Here is a 14055-nt window from a genome sequence, read left to right as displayed (position 1 = left end):
TTACACTTCCATTTTAAAAACATTAAAGTGGAACATTTTAGCTTGAAAACGCTACATAAAATTCAGGCAGCCTGTTATAGAGCAGGAGGATTGATATATACAGGGGGTGGACAAAAATATGGAAACACTGTACAAAATGCATGCTTTAAAATCGGTCGCTACATGTCTTATTGAAACATGATTTATAATACAATGTAAATTAAGTGGAGGCAATATGACACAGATGCTGTCGGGCAGAAGTGAACATCTGCCCGAGCAATAACGTTCCATTGGTCAGGGGCTGGAGCCACTCAGCCGCCGTTATCAGCTGTCTCTCAAAACCACCCAGAGCAGGGCAAGAGGTGAAGTAAACACAAATTTGGCAGGAAAGCTCTCAGCCAAACAGGGGTCAAAAGGGCAGCTCAGTGCTAATGATTAAAATCCCATGTATTTCGTAGGGTGTTTCCATATTTTTGTCCACTATCTGTAGTTTGATGGAAAATATTCAGTAGAACTTGTATTATATTCTTTTACAGCTTTGCTCTTTCTGAGTGGAACAGTCCAAAGTAGCTGTGATTGACAGCTACTCCTGTATGTACAGTCATACACAGATTGCTGTCAATCACTGATAGCTCCGCCCACTGGACATCTAAGCTCAGAATAAGAGGAAATATAAAAAAATAAAATACAAGCTATACTGAATATTTTCCCATAAAACTATATATCAATCTGCTCAGCTCCTCCTCCTCTATAACATCATGCCTGTCGTGTTCGAGCTGACAAATTCCCTTCAATGAAGTATATATGACATCACAAGTCATTTTATTTTAATGTAATATACAATCTGTTGTTGAAGCTGTTGTCAACTTCAAGGAATTGATAGTAAAATATGGACAGTATGTGTATATACTGGGTATATTATACACATTAATATGATATGTATTAAAGGTGGATAGAAAGCATGTAATAATGGTAGGTGTATATATAGGAACTATGCTTATATGGCACGTTTATGAACTTTTTTTTTACTGTATCCTTGATTTGGAATCTATTCTGATTGTTTGTCTGGGTTAAGAATATCACATGACAAAAAAATACCGGGAACTTCTATATTTACTTTAGTGAAAGTCAATGGATATGTTTCTAATGAAATGTTTACAGAAGGATATAACCGTGTCACTTACCAGCGCTATTAGACGGGTCAGCTGTTGTGTATTTATAATCTAATATGAATTAGTTACTATAAAAGTTAAGCTCTTGTACAACTTTAAAATGGAAAGTTTGGGGGGAAAAATGTGGATTTATTATTACGCCGCACATAACAACTCATGTACATAACAGTCACTGTACAAGTGTGTTCTGCTTTATGTTACAAGCGTCAAAATGTTGCTAGATTGCCGTTAACCTACAAGAAGTACCTTCCATGGTTTACTTTCTGTCACTGGAAACTATAATCTATTTAGGCATTTCCTGTAGAGGGTGTGAGAACTAATGAACACTACTAACAATTTGTAAAGGTAACTGATGTGTAAGTCGCTGGCAAGCATGTGAGCCATCTGTATACCGTATGTGTAGGAAGATGTATTATATTTAGGTTTTAATAGCAAAAAGTTTGAAAGGAGTGGTTGCCAAATGGTAGATCCCAATGTTCAGCCACCAGGTTGTTCTCTCGCTGGTTTCTGCATTGACATCAAAAACTTCCTATAGGCTAATTCCGATGCTCATTGTTGAATCATATAGGAACCTCATGAGGTTTGACCAAAGCTATTAGCTGGCATGTACAGTGATACAAAGTGTCGGCTCTTGCATGTGAAAATAGAGCCGACACTTTGGACTGTCGGCTTGTCTAGAGCTCAGTGTGTTTTTACGCTGGTGAACCAGCTTAAGAGGAGGTGAGCATTTGTTTTTATGACTACATATTAGCTGGTAGTCATAGCAGGGCAGAAGTGAGGAGTCACAGTCATGTATGAAGAAAACGTGTAAGGCATGGCTGTGGAATAAGGCGCGATATGCAACTAATTTTCCGCTAGAACAATCATGGGATTATGGGACAATCTGAAAAACATTAAAAAGTCAGATACTTTTAAAGAACCTGATGGTGTCCATCAATGGTGTCCATCAGATCTGGTTAAGGGCTGTGCAATGCAAGTGCGAAAACAGCCTAAAGGTGGTTTCACTCCTGCTATAGGGGGTTTTGCTGTCCTGCTATGCTCACAGAGCAGGAAAGGGGAATCCACATGGCCAAACTAGCCTCATTGACTATAATGGGGTCCGTTGAGCTGCCTGGATTTTAGATGGAAGAAAAAACACTTTGAGCTGGATCTGTGATGGAAACTCCGACTGGAGGTTTTTAACGAAGATGTGAAACAACCTTACGTATACTCTCTACTCCTAATAGAAACAAATAATCTCACATGAGGAATACAAAAAGGATACATGCAAATGGATGCAGTTTTATGCTAAATAAAAAGTTTATGGAAAGGTGAGAGGGAAGGAGGAGGAAGGAGCTGTTAAAGAGTGAGAGAGAAGCAAAGAGTCTCACACAAACATCCTGCAGCTAACAGGAAGTTTAATATCTCACAGCTCTTGAAATAACATCTACACTGCTCAGTCCTGCTGTACTCTGTCCTCCATGATGCTGTTATTTCTCTGTGTGTACTACAGAGATTTATGGGAGCAGAATCTGCTGTTTTCTCAGTACAGAGTATGAAGACATCATAGCAACAGTCTCCATTCACCAGCTATGGGAAGACTGAGAATTAGAGATGTAGTCTGCAGAGGGGCAAACTGTTGAGTAATGCACGACACATGTCATATAGTGACCATAAATAGTGTTGTTCCTCATGTACACATGAGAGTTAATTCTCAAAAGTCAGGTATGTTTTAAGTAATTGACACTATTTATGTTTGTGTATCTGTATGTATGTGCTTGCTACTTGCTAGGACTGTACATGGGCGCCATCTTTGTGTTGTTTGTCTTTCACAGACCCATTGGCATTACATGGGCTAGGCTCATCCAAGAAATCGGACCAAAATACTGCATGTGATTGCCGACACCAGGGCTGTCTGTGTGAAGTCCGTTGAGCACAGGGACATAACAAAAATGAGAAATATGCTAGTCTAAATAAGCCCTAATTAATAATGACTTAGCAATACTAATAGAAATACTTAATGCTTGGTATTAGATATTGGTTGTTATGTCATATCACACATTCATTAGTGAGAAACCTATTTCAGTTCAAACACATTTTTTGTATTTGAACAATATCAGTGCCTCACTCTTGGCATTTTCACCTGGTTACAAAAAAAATAATTCTGAATATTGTCGTAAAATGATTGAAATGCTACGCGTCAATGCATATAGCATGCATTTTAAGAGCAGCATTTGCTAAAGCTCTGTTCACAATAGCGTAGTGGTTTCCATTCGTAATGGAGTCATGACAGCTATCCCAGATTTCAGTGAACCCAGAAACATGGCATTGACTTATAAAGGGATCCATTAGCATTCTTCGTTGCCATCATAAACATCATAACCCTGGTGGAAACGTGAAAACGATCCTTGGGCCTCCTTTAAATGAGATTTCATTGGGTGCACTCACATTAGCGGGCCACATCTGCACGCAAGAGGCTCCATAAGAGTCTATAGTGTGCGCAAATGTGCCCTTGACCCAAACGAAATTGCGCTATTCACAGTTAATCGATAACACTGGGGACTAAGTAGACTAGCCCGCCTACTTTTTAGAATGCTCCACCTGTTCAAACATGGCTCAGGTGTCAGGGGGGCAAAGGACAGTAAGTAGCGCAGATACTGCTGAAGAGTGACCCTACCCCTACAATGATAGAAATCACCAGTGAGGTTTTGAAGTAATTCCGTCAGTAACACACATAAAAAACACACACATAGTGTTAGTAGTGCTACATATGGTATTAACTAGAACAATAGTGGCTTGGCTTGTATCTGAAGTGCAGGTGTTATGGGAGCGGCACACATTATTACATCTTACCAAACAGGACTTTTCCTTTGAATGAAATGATAATATAAGATCAATAGAAAATAATGCAAAAATAGCAAAGAAAAACAACAAAACAAAAATAGCATTTAGATCCATTGAATGACATTTGGACAATACATATGGAATACATACCTGTAATAGTGAAGTCACCTAGTGCACATTGAAGACAAAAAAGAAAGAAAAAATATATTAGTGAAACTACATTTTTCCATATAATACACCTCAAAAGTACTTACAGTAAACTGCAGGGATCGTCCTGAGGAGGAAAATCAGTAAATTACTGTTTCCGCCAACAATTTACCCAGCCTATGTTTCTATACATTTTCTTTAAATTGTGTTTTCTGACCTCTAGAAAACACTTCTGAGTTGCTTCAAAGGTAAAAAAAATTTCTAATATATTTACCATTGAAATTTGGCATCACGTGAACCCAGTAGTAAATGCTGGACCTAGCAGTGACATCACTATAGAAGACAAATCAGTAGTAGATATGACGTGCACCGTTGTTCCTAACATTTGGGGCAACACAGAAGTGTTTTGTAGGGGGTCAATGGAAACCCTTCAAAGGGTATTCTGGCCATTTACTATTGATGATCTATCTTCAGGATAGGCCATCAATAGTTGATCATCAAGGATCTGTTGTTCAGGATCCCTGCTGATCAGCTGATCTTCTGGCTTGCTGTCAGTGCAGTAGGGCCAGACATCTGCATCGGTGGTCAGAACCAGAAGTATAATAGAAAGGCTGTGCTCCAACAGAACTAAATGGGATTGAAGTCTTTCTATTATACTTCCGGCCCTGACCACCGATGTATACGTCTAGCTCTGCTGCACTGACAGCGGGGATCCCAAGTGGCGGACCTCTGCCGATCAACTATTGATGACTTATCCAGGGATAGTTCATCAATAGTAAATGCCTGGAATACCCCTCAAAATGTTCCTTTCCTGTTCCTTCAGAATTACAAGGAGACAGATAAGCATGGTAAACTTTTTTGTGTACCCCTTAGTTGAAATACAATAAAGGATTTCTCCTGTTTCCTGCAGCAGTCAGTCTTATTAGATAAAAGATCTCCTTATAATTGGAAATCTAGTCAACAGAAGCTATAGCCTTTAGGGAGAATTCACACGCTCTTTGAAGTGTAGAACAGATTTCCCGCCATGTAATTCCAACATTTGCCACTATATAGGCCTGTGATGGCGAACCTATGGCACGTGTGCTAGGGAGGGCACGCAGAGCCCTCTCTGCTGGCACGCATGCTGTAGGCTGCTCACCACGGTAGTGATTACCAGCTGGGGTGCCGTGGCTCCTTGGCAGGTAATCACGCAGTGGAGCAGCTGGCGGAGCTGATCCCAGCGCACACTTACTCTGACGTCTGTGTACACCCGGAATCCTCCTCCCCTGAACTCTCCTCCTTAGTTCCGCTAGAGAGGACAAGGGAGGAAGTGTTCCAGGCTCACACACTGCTATCAGTGCAGAGAAGAGGAGGAGCAGCGCTGACTACAAGGAGCAGGTAAGTATATGGGTTGTGGGACTATTATTACTGGGGTTACTGTGGGGTTAATATTACTGAGGTAGTTCAAATTATTACTGGGGCAACTGTGAGGTTAATATTATTACTGAGGGGGCTAATATTACTGGGGCTACTTTGGGGGTAATATTATGACTGAGGCTACTGTGCGGTTAATATTCTTACTGTGGCCACTGTGAGGTTACTATTGCTACCGGGGCTACTGTGGATTTAATATTATAACTAGGGCTACTTTGGGGTTAATATTACTACTGGAGTACTGTGAGGGTCACTATTACTACTGAGACCACTGTGGGGGACACTATTACTACTATGGCCGATATAAAGGACACTATTACTAGTGTATTACTAGTGAGGCTCCTCTGTACATGGCAGCATACCTCAAGCTAACGTAGGGTATATTTACACATGGCAGAAATGCTATGGAATGTCTGCAGTGGAAATTTCCGTGGCAAATTCCGCAGCATTTCCGCATCCAAAAAACAATCAAAATCTGTACCATCAGTGCAAATTTGGACTGGAAATCAACCGCATACCCGCAGGTGATTTCATACTATGTGGTGCTCCCCCTCACCTGCTCCGAAGGCTTTCTGCCATTAGCGCATTGCGGATTCCGGTTCCCAGCAGCCTAGTCAGGTGTGATGCCGCTGGTCTGATGAGGCTACTACAGGCCACTGGGAAACAGAAGCTGGGCAGCACTAACAGTGGGAAACCTTCGTAGGGGGAGTGCTGAATTGTATTAAATCAGCTGCGGGGATGCAGATGATTTGCAGTCAAAATCTGCACCAATGATACTCCAGTAGGGAAACAAGCAGACTGCGTTCCTCACTGTCTATTTTGAAGGAGCCCTCTCCTTTTTATAATGATTAGAGATGAGCGAGTATACTCGGTAAAAGCAATTGCTCGAGCGAGCATTGCCTTTATTGAGTACCTGCCCGCTCGAGATGAAAGGTTCGGGTGCCAGCGCGGGGGAGCGGTGAGTAGCCGCTGTCAGCAGGAGGGAGTGGGGGGGTGAGGGGGAGAGAGAGATCTCCCCTCCGTTCCCCTCCGCTCTCCCCCGCAGCTCCCTGCCCGCCGCCGGCACCCGAACCTTTCATCTCGAGCAGGCAGGTACTCGCTAAAGGCAATGCTCGCTCAAGCAATTGCCTTTAGCGAGTATACTGGCTCATCTCTAATAATGATGCATGTAAAAAATCATACATTGTGATAAGCCCCGCCCCCTGACGTGTTGGCACTTTGCTATAAGTAAGTAGTTTTTGGGCTGCAGTTTGGGCACTCGGTCTCTAAAAGGTTTGCCATCACTGGTATAGGCATACTGTGTTGTATGTCATAGGCTTCCGTGTTAAAAAGAAAAAAGGAAACATACAGCATGTTATACTTTTTTTTATCGTATGCCTTCGTACAGAATAGTGTAGTAAACACTATTCTATGTGCAAAAATCAGGAGCAATGTCAGCAAAGTCAGCAAATATTACTTTACTGAAAGAGTAGTAGTTGCTTGGAACAAACGTCCAGCAGACGTAGTTGGAAAATCAACCATAAATGAATTCAAGCATCCTGGGATCAGCATAGCCCTATCCTAAAAGAGAGGAATAAAAAGGAAGTAATTTAAGGACAGTCTACATCAGGGGTCCCCAACCACCGGTCCGCGGACCAGGACAGGGCCGTTAGGGTTTCTTTGCCGGTCCGCGGCGCCGCAGACCAGCAAGGTACTGCTGTACCTTGATGTCACGTCACTGGAAGCTAGGGGCTGAGCGGACTCTGAAGTGAACGCCCCCTAGCTTCCGATTGGCTAGTACTGCGGCAGGGAGGACACGCTCCATCGTGTGCTGCTGTCTGCTACTGGTGGCGGGGGTTCGCCAGCATAGCAGTGAGAGCGGGGAGTGGAGAGCATAGCAGGGACCTCAGGAACCACGTTGTCAGAACTGACGGGGTCCCTAGAGTTCTTGCAGCGTAGGGGGGACATGGCCCCACAGACAGTGCTTCGGATCTGGTGAGCGCATATCTGAGGGTGCCAGAGAGTGTAGCAGGGCAGCAGAGGGGTCCCAGCAGCACCCCCCTGTCTACAGCGCTGTTTGGTGTATAGCGCTGCATAACCCTGCCCCCATATGACCAAAGCCCCACCCCGCCCTGCCGGGCCATGGAAAAATCATCTTGCTTGAGGCCAGTCCCTGGAGGAAAAAAGGTTGGGGACCACTCGTCTAGAAGGACCATGTGAAAATTTAGCCCCAAAAATTGCATGCATAAATGCAGAGTATGGAGCAAAAATTCACTGCATCAAATTAAGCAGCTTTCCAATTATGCACAACATAGGGAGAAAGCTGTCAATCAGCAATGCAATGTCAGGAAGACAGAGCCCACCACTCATGAATACAAGAACTTAGCTAGTAAAATGATTTTATGATAACTACCGCAAGAAAACAAGGAAGTGATCCAACAACTAGAATTACAGTCTTTGCCACTACTTTATATTCTTCTCAGATAGGGCAGCATACACTTGGTGACAGATTCCCTCTTGATAATGCTATTATCCTCCTTTTTTTACGGCACAGCTTTCTTATGTTCTCCACATACACATACTGGTAAAAAAAAAATCTCAACTGCCTTTATCTTTTATTAGGCTTGTATTCTGTTATTGGGTACATATGCAACTATATACAGATTGGCCACCTAGTGGTTACAACAGGGAACCAAGATTTGCATGTTTTTGGAAGAAGAGAAAGATAGTGCTTTGTAGTAAATTAACAAAGTACTATGGCTGCTGCAAATATATGATGAAAGTGCTCTACATCATTTATGCTGTTGGTTTCTTAAAAAAAAAGGGAAAAATAGGTTAAACATTAAGGAACATTTCCACTTGATTCTTGCCTATATGTACAGTCTAAGGTGAGTCTAGGATAAGTAACTGATAAGCCAATAGATCCGACTGCATATATATGTCATAGGCTTCATTCTTCACCATGTCACAATCTCGAACATCTGTTATGTAATTTTATAGCACTGAGCCTACTGTCTCCAAATTAGATTGCATTTCTCACCACGATTTCCCGCCTCCATATGGCAAGTATCTCAACTATTTTTTCTATGAAAAAAATCAATTCTTTTTCATTTTTCGTGTTCTTTTATATAATATCACAATTCCATTTCTTAGAAAATACTAAGATAGCAACTCTGTAAATAGAAGGGTCATTTACCAGTGCAGTGGGAAAGCTACAGAGGCTCTCCTGATCCCATTAATTTGCTTGTGTTTATTTTGGCTATTTACTAGTCGTGCTGTGTTATATCCAACTTCCATAAGTGTTCACTTGCTAGACTTCATTTATACAGATTTCTATGATATCATGCAAATTACAATGGTATTATCTGGAGAGCCCTTGGGTCCAAAGAAATTACACTTTTGATGTTCCTAATGTTAGAATCGGACACACTGCACAGTATTTGCTGTCGTTTTATGATATCTTTGTGGTTTGCAAATTACTTTATGGGCAGAGTTAACTTTTTAGAGGCCAGATTATGAGCAATTTATTCCAAATGGCTTTGGGAAGAATGAAAGAGTAGGAGCAGTTACTATCTATGTAACAAGAGACTAGGGCAGAAACATATTATGAAGAAGGAAATAATGAAGTCGCCTCATTGGGGATATTACTAAAACACAAATGAGAGGAAGTGTAAACACAGATTAATCGTGGCAACTGGGCTAATTGACCATATAATGGGCATTTAGGAAAAAATGAAAAGAAATTGGTTGTTGAAGAGGGGAAGGTTAAAAAGCATTAAGTTGCCATGAGTAGCACTGTTGATTTTTGATTAGTTGACTATATAGCCTCTTTGTGATTGATAGAAAGCAAGTGTAATCAGGTTTCATTAGCGTAACATGGCTGCAAGACTTTAAAGTGGTTCTATACTTTAATGAGTTTCCTATTGCAAAACTCTACGTCAATAGATGGGAAATCCCGGAGGGCCAATACAGAGTGTCTCTCACCCTGGTGGACCCAGCATTGGTTGGATAGTCCATTCATTTAAATAATAACTGTGTAATACCTAATTTCCCCTGTTGTGGTGCTGCAGGAGAATCGAACACTCGCTGCCATCTTGCCTGGAATATGCTCTTTTGAGTACAGAAATGCCTGCATTATATATTAGTCTCACCTGTGTTGTTTTCTAAGGGGTAACATTTTAATTAAGTTGAAGTAAAGTATATAGTTGCTGTCATCATTAAATAGGACAACTTAACTCTTTATTTTTTAACTAATTGCTGCCTTGATCTGAAGGGGATATCAAGGATTTTTTTCTTTTACCAAAGATGCTCATTGTGGAGTAAAATCATAAAAATATGGAATAGGGTAAAAAACTGGTTCATGGCCATGTCCTCTAACAGCACCATAGTTTATAATAGGGATGTGATAGGTTCCCTTCAAGTAATGAATATGATAGCATAGCTGTATTTTTGTACATTTCATAGATTCATTAATCATTAAGCTGTGGTTGTTAACTACCTCTCCTTTCTGAAGATGAGGAGACACTAGAGTAAGTACTGCTTGTTCATCAACCGGATGCCACCTCTTTGTCTACAGTCCTCTTGTTGGCTTCATTTCGAAGAACTGATGATATGCCAGATACTGCACCCTCCTCATTATACCTGCATATTTTTAGTTTACATTCTCTAATTAGGTTCATCTCCATGATACCCACAGTGTAAGGCTGCATTCAGACGAACGTATATCGGCTCGGTTTTCACGCCGAGCCGATATACGTTGTCCTCGTGTGCAGGGGGGGGGAGGATGGAAGAGCCAGGAGCAGGAACTGAGCTCCCGCCCCCTCTCCGCCCCTCTGCACTATCTGCAATGGGGAGAGGCGGGCCAGGGGCGGGGCTAGGTTGCGAGAATTAGCCCCGCCTCTCCCTATTGCAAATAGTGCAGAGGAGCGGAGAGGAGGCAGAGAGGGGGCGGGAGCTCAGTTCCTGCTCCTGGCTCTTCCATCCTCCCCCCCTGCACACGAGGACAACGTATATCGGCTCGGCGTGAAAACCGAGCCGATATACGTTCGTCTGAATGCAGCCTAAAGTAGATCTATCAGGGTTAAAGGGATTGTTCAGGTTTAGAAATACATGGCAATTGTCTTCCAAAAACGGCATTGCACTTGCCCTTGGGTTGTGTTTGGTATTGTAGCTCAGCTCCACTGAAGTGAATAGAGCTGATCAAATAAGGGAGATTGAAGGAAACCTCTACAGTGCCACTTATTGGAAGGCAGCATTCCTTCAGCAAAGTAAGACTATTAATACAAGCCTTGTAACAACGACCAGGAATTAAAAGCAAAGCCAGACTCCATGTACAAGTCTTGTATAAAAAGTCTGATTTTGGCTTGAAGGAATGCTGCCTTTCAATAGGTGGCACTGTGGAGGTTTCATTCCATCTCCCTTATTTGCATATTACCCAGAGGAGCATGCATGGCCATTTGAGTCTCCTCACTCACCATCTAGGTGCTCTCCCTAAGGAGAAAAGATTGAGTTAGAGCTGATCAGTAATACCACACAACCATAGACTGGAGGGACACTGCTTTTAGAAGTCAGCAACCATGTTTTTCTAAACCCGAACAATACCTTTACATTTCTGGAAGTTTTTTTTTTGCTCTAAATTGGATAGAGCAGCAAATCTTGAAAATCGTTTTAAATTCCACTGTAAAGCTTCCTTACTTATATAACTTAAACTATTCCAGTAATTGTTGTCTAGGTCAGATATTTAATTATAGCATTTATTGAATGTGACAGGGGTATAAAACTAGTAGGTCTAATTAAAAATAATTGAAAAAATGTTAATTAAAAACATACATAGTGACCCAATTGATAGCAGCTATGGCATGCAGTTCTCATGTTCACATTGCACCTTAGTTGCCCTTTCACAAACCAATATAACGAGATGCGAAAGTGTACATTTGTATTGTTTGACAAAGCCCTTTAGGCAATTAATGATCTAGGATAAGGGAAATCCTTGTTTGAAGAGAAAATACTAATTACTAGTTCCTGGACTGTTAGTGGTCTATGAGGACAGTGTTGGCTTGGAAATGTTGGATACTGTAGGATGACAATTTATGGTCCCTAGGGCCGAGCCTGTTGATTGAAATGGATTTGTGGACTACAACTGTCCCATTACCAACTCTGCCAAGATCCTTAATCACAGCATGACTGTAAATCTATGTTTAGTGAACAAACGGCTTAGTTTTCATCAGAGATTTCATGTATGCCTTTATTATCTGCTAATTTGCATGAGTAGATTTGCATGAACACCTACTCTATTTATACATCTTATCTTACTGTACCATCTCCTCGACCACCGCAGGCATATCACAAAATAAAATATAAATCACATCAAATAATTATATAAAGGGAAACAGCAAAAAAATAGGAGGGCAAAGCATCATTTTAAGAAAGACAAGGAAATTGAAAAGGCGGGAACGAAGGAAATGAAATGCTTACCAAGCTCATTCAACAACAGGGCTGTGAAGAGAACACATAGAAGACAGACAAAGGATAAGAAACACAAATGAATAGTGATAATGGAGAAGATGTCTACAGAAGGAAGAAGGGACACTCAGAAGCAGTCATTTTGCGGGCAGGATCATCAGTTATGAAGGGCATAGGAAGCATTTCCATGCTGGCTGAGGATTTTCACCCGGTTGGCCGCCTTGACGCGTAGATTATAGAAAATGATTGACTGTTGTACTTAACCTAAGTGTTCAAACAGCTGCTTTACTTTTCCATGTTTCTATGAAAATTATGCTTTCAATTCTGGCATTTTTGTAACTGATCAAATGGCGCAGTCTATGTATCGCCATAGGAAGTTCTATGTGGCACTATATTACAGGTTATTCTTGACTAGAAGCAGTGCTAATTACGGAGAGTATCTCCACTATATGGCAAAAAATGTAGCATGCCATATAGGATCCAACAGACAAGATATTGTAGAGACATATGGGGGTACAGTGTGGCCCCACAGAAGCAGGGTTATAGCTGAGTACTACTTGAAAATAATAGATTTCATGCTAACAAATAATCATCTACTATTAAGCATTTGATTTAGTATATGTGTTATTTAATTATAAAGATTTCCTCATTCAAGAAAGATATTTTGCTCAATATTACAAGGGGAAAGGGACTTGTTATTTGTATAGCGCCAACTTATTTTTTAGGCTATTTTTTAATTTATTTTAGGTTATTTTTTTATTTATTACCCCCCAGCAAGCTGGGTACTTATCTTACCGACTTCAGAAGGATAGAAGGCTGAGTCAACCTTGAGCCGGCTATTTGAATTGTGCGGGGATTGAACTCACAACCTTCAGGATAGAAGGCTGAGTCAACCTTGAGCCAGCTATCTGAATTGTGCAGGGATTGAACTCACAACCTTCAGGTCGTGAGTGAGAGCTTAACACTCTGTGCCACATTAGGCCCCTCATTTGGATATGGCCCCATATTTTTCAGGTGAAATTCCTAAAATTTAATGTTATATAGGATTTTTCTGTGTATTGAGTCCATTTAAGGTACTGCACAATGATGCACAGCAAGAAATCAGTCCATTTATAAAACATATTTCTCTTATTAACAACTATTAATTGAAATCCTGCCAAACAATGCACTACGTAGTTGACTATATACAATAACACCACAAGGGTCTAATTAAGTAACATCTTAGAAGGCAGTGTAGTGATCTAAAATTATCATAGGGTTATAATGCAAATGAGCAACCTGGTGTGTTTTATCACATAGCCAAGTTTCTTTTGGCATTATATTTCGGCAATGATTGCTATAATTACTATGCATGTTCACTAATTAAGAAGTGTTTGCATCCTACCCAAAGTTCCAGAAATTCATATGTTTCATAGAGATATGCAAGCCGCTTAATTTTTCATTTTTGGTGGGTAAAAGCTAAGGTGGAAGTCCGCTTCAATTATTAACGAATATTAAAGTTTATTTCACTGCTTTTGACATATCCACATTAGACTTAATTACGAAAACTAATGACTTGGCCAAAAGAACCTAATCCTCTGGATACATAATTATACACCTCATAGAAACGAAGCCAGATCAGTTTAAGGTAAAGGCTCACTGAGTGGAACATTAAAATGATGAAAGTTTATTTTGTATTTAATTTTTATATTCTTTGAAATGTTCATTAACTTTTAAAATTTCATTTCATGCAACTTCACATATCTGTGGTAACTTATCAAACTTACATGCAAGATACTGGATTATAAGCAATGGAATTAGTATGTTTTATTTTAGGTAGCATCTGTAATGTATGTTATTATTAATGAAGCACATGCATGCCCTTATTAGTAAAAGTTTACAATAACTATGTCTTTGGGAGTTGGGGTGGGGGGACAATCTTGCTGTTCGTATGACCCTTGTAAAATGGCTCACCATGGCCTATATGACTACTAGACATACCTCCTGAATAATTGGACTGCTGCTCCTATGCATCCAAGGACAAGTTGATGCTTAAAATAGTTATGGAATATTTCAATGAGACCCGTTCTGATTGGTAGCA

The 14055-nt window shown here is 40.7% G+C and overlaps 1 protein-coding gene across 2 annotated transcripts in view; it reads right to left on the bottom strand.

The window, feature by feature from the left end:
* SLC8A1 (solute carrier family 8 member A1) overlaps positions 1-14055 on the bottom strand; it is a 333579-nt gene that overhangs the window by 95416 nt on the left and 224108 nt on the right. For both annotated transcript variants that reach the window (XM_066595820.1, XM_066595821.1), the window contains exon 4: positions 4125-4142. In XM_066595820.1, coding sequence (XP_066451917.1) covers positions 4125-4142 — 18 coding nt within the window. The remainder of the gene's footprint in view (positions 1-4124; positions 4143-14055) is intronic.

The sequence above is a fragment of the Eleutherodactylus coqui genome, chromosome 3 (genome assembly GCF_035609145.1).
Source record: "Eleutherodactylus coqui strain aEleCoq1 chromosome 3, aEleCoq1.hap1, whole genome shotgun sequence".
Lineage (NCBI taxonomy): Eukaryota > Metazoa > Chordata > Amphibia > Anura > Eleutherodactylidae > Eleutherodactylus > Eleutherodactylus coqui.
Note: the sequence above shows the minus strand (reverse complement) of the source record. Positions and strands in the feature narration are given on the sequence as shown.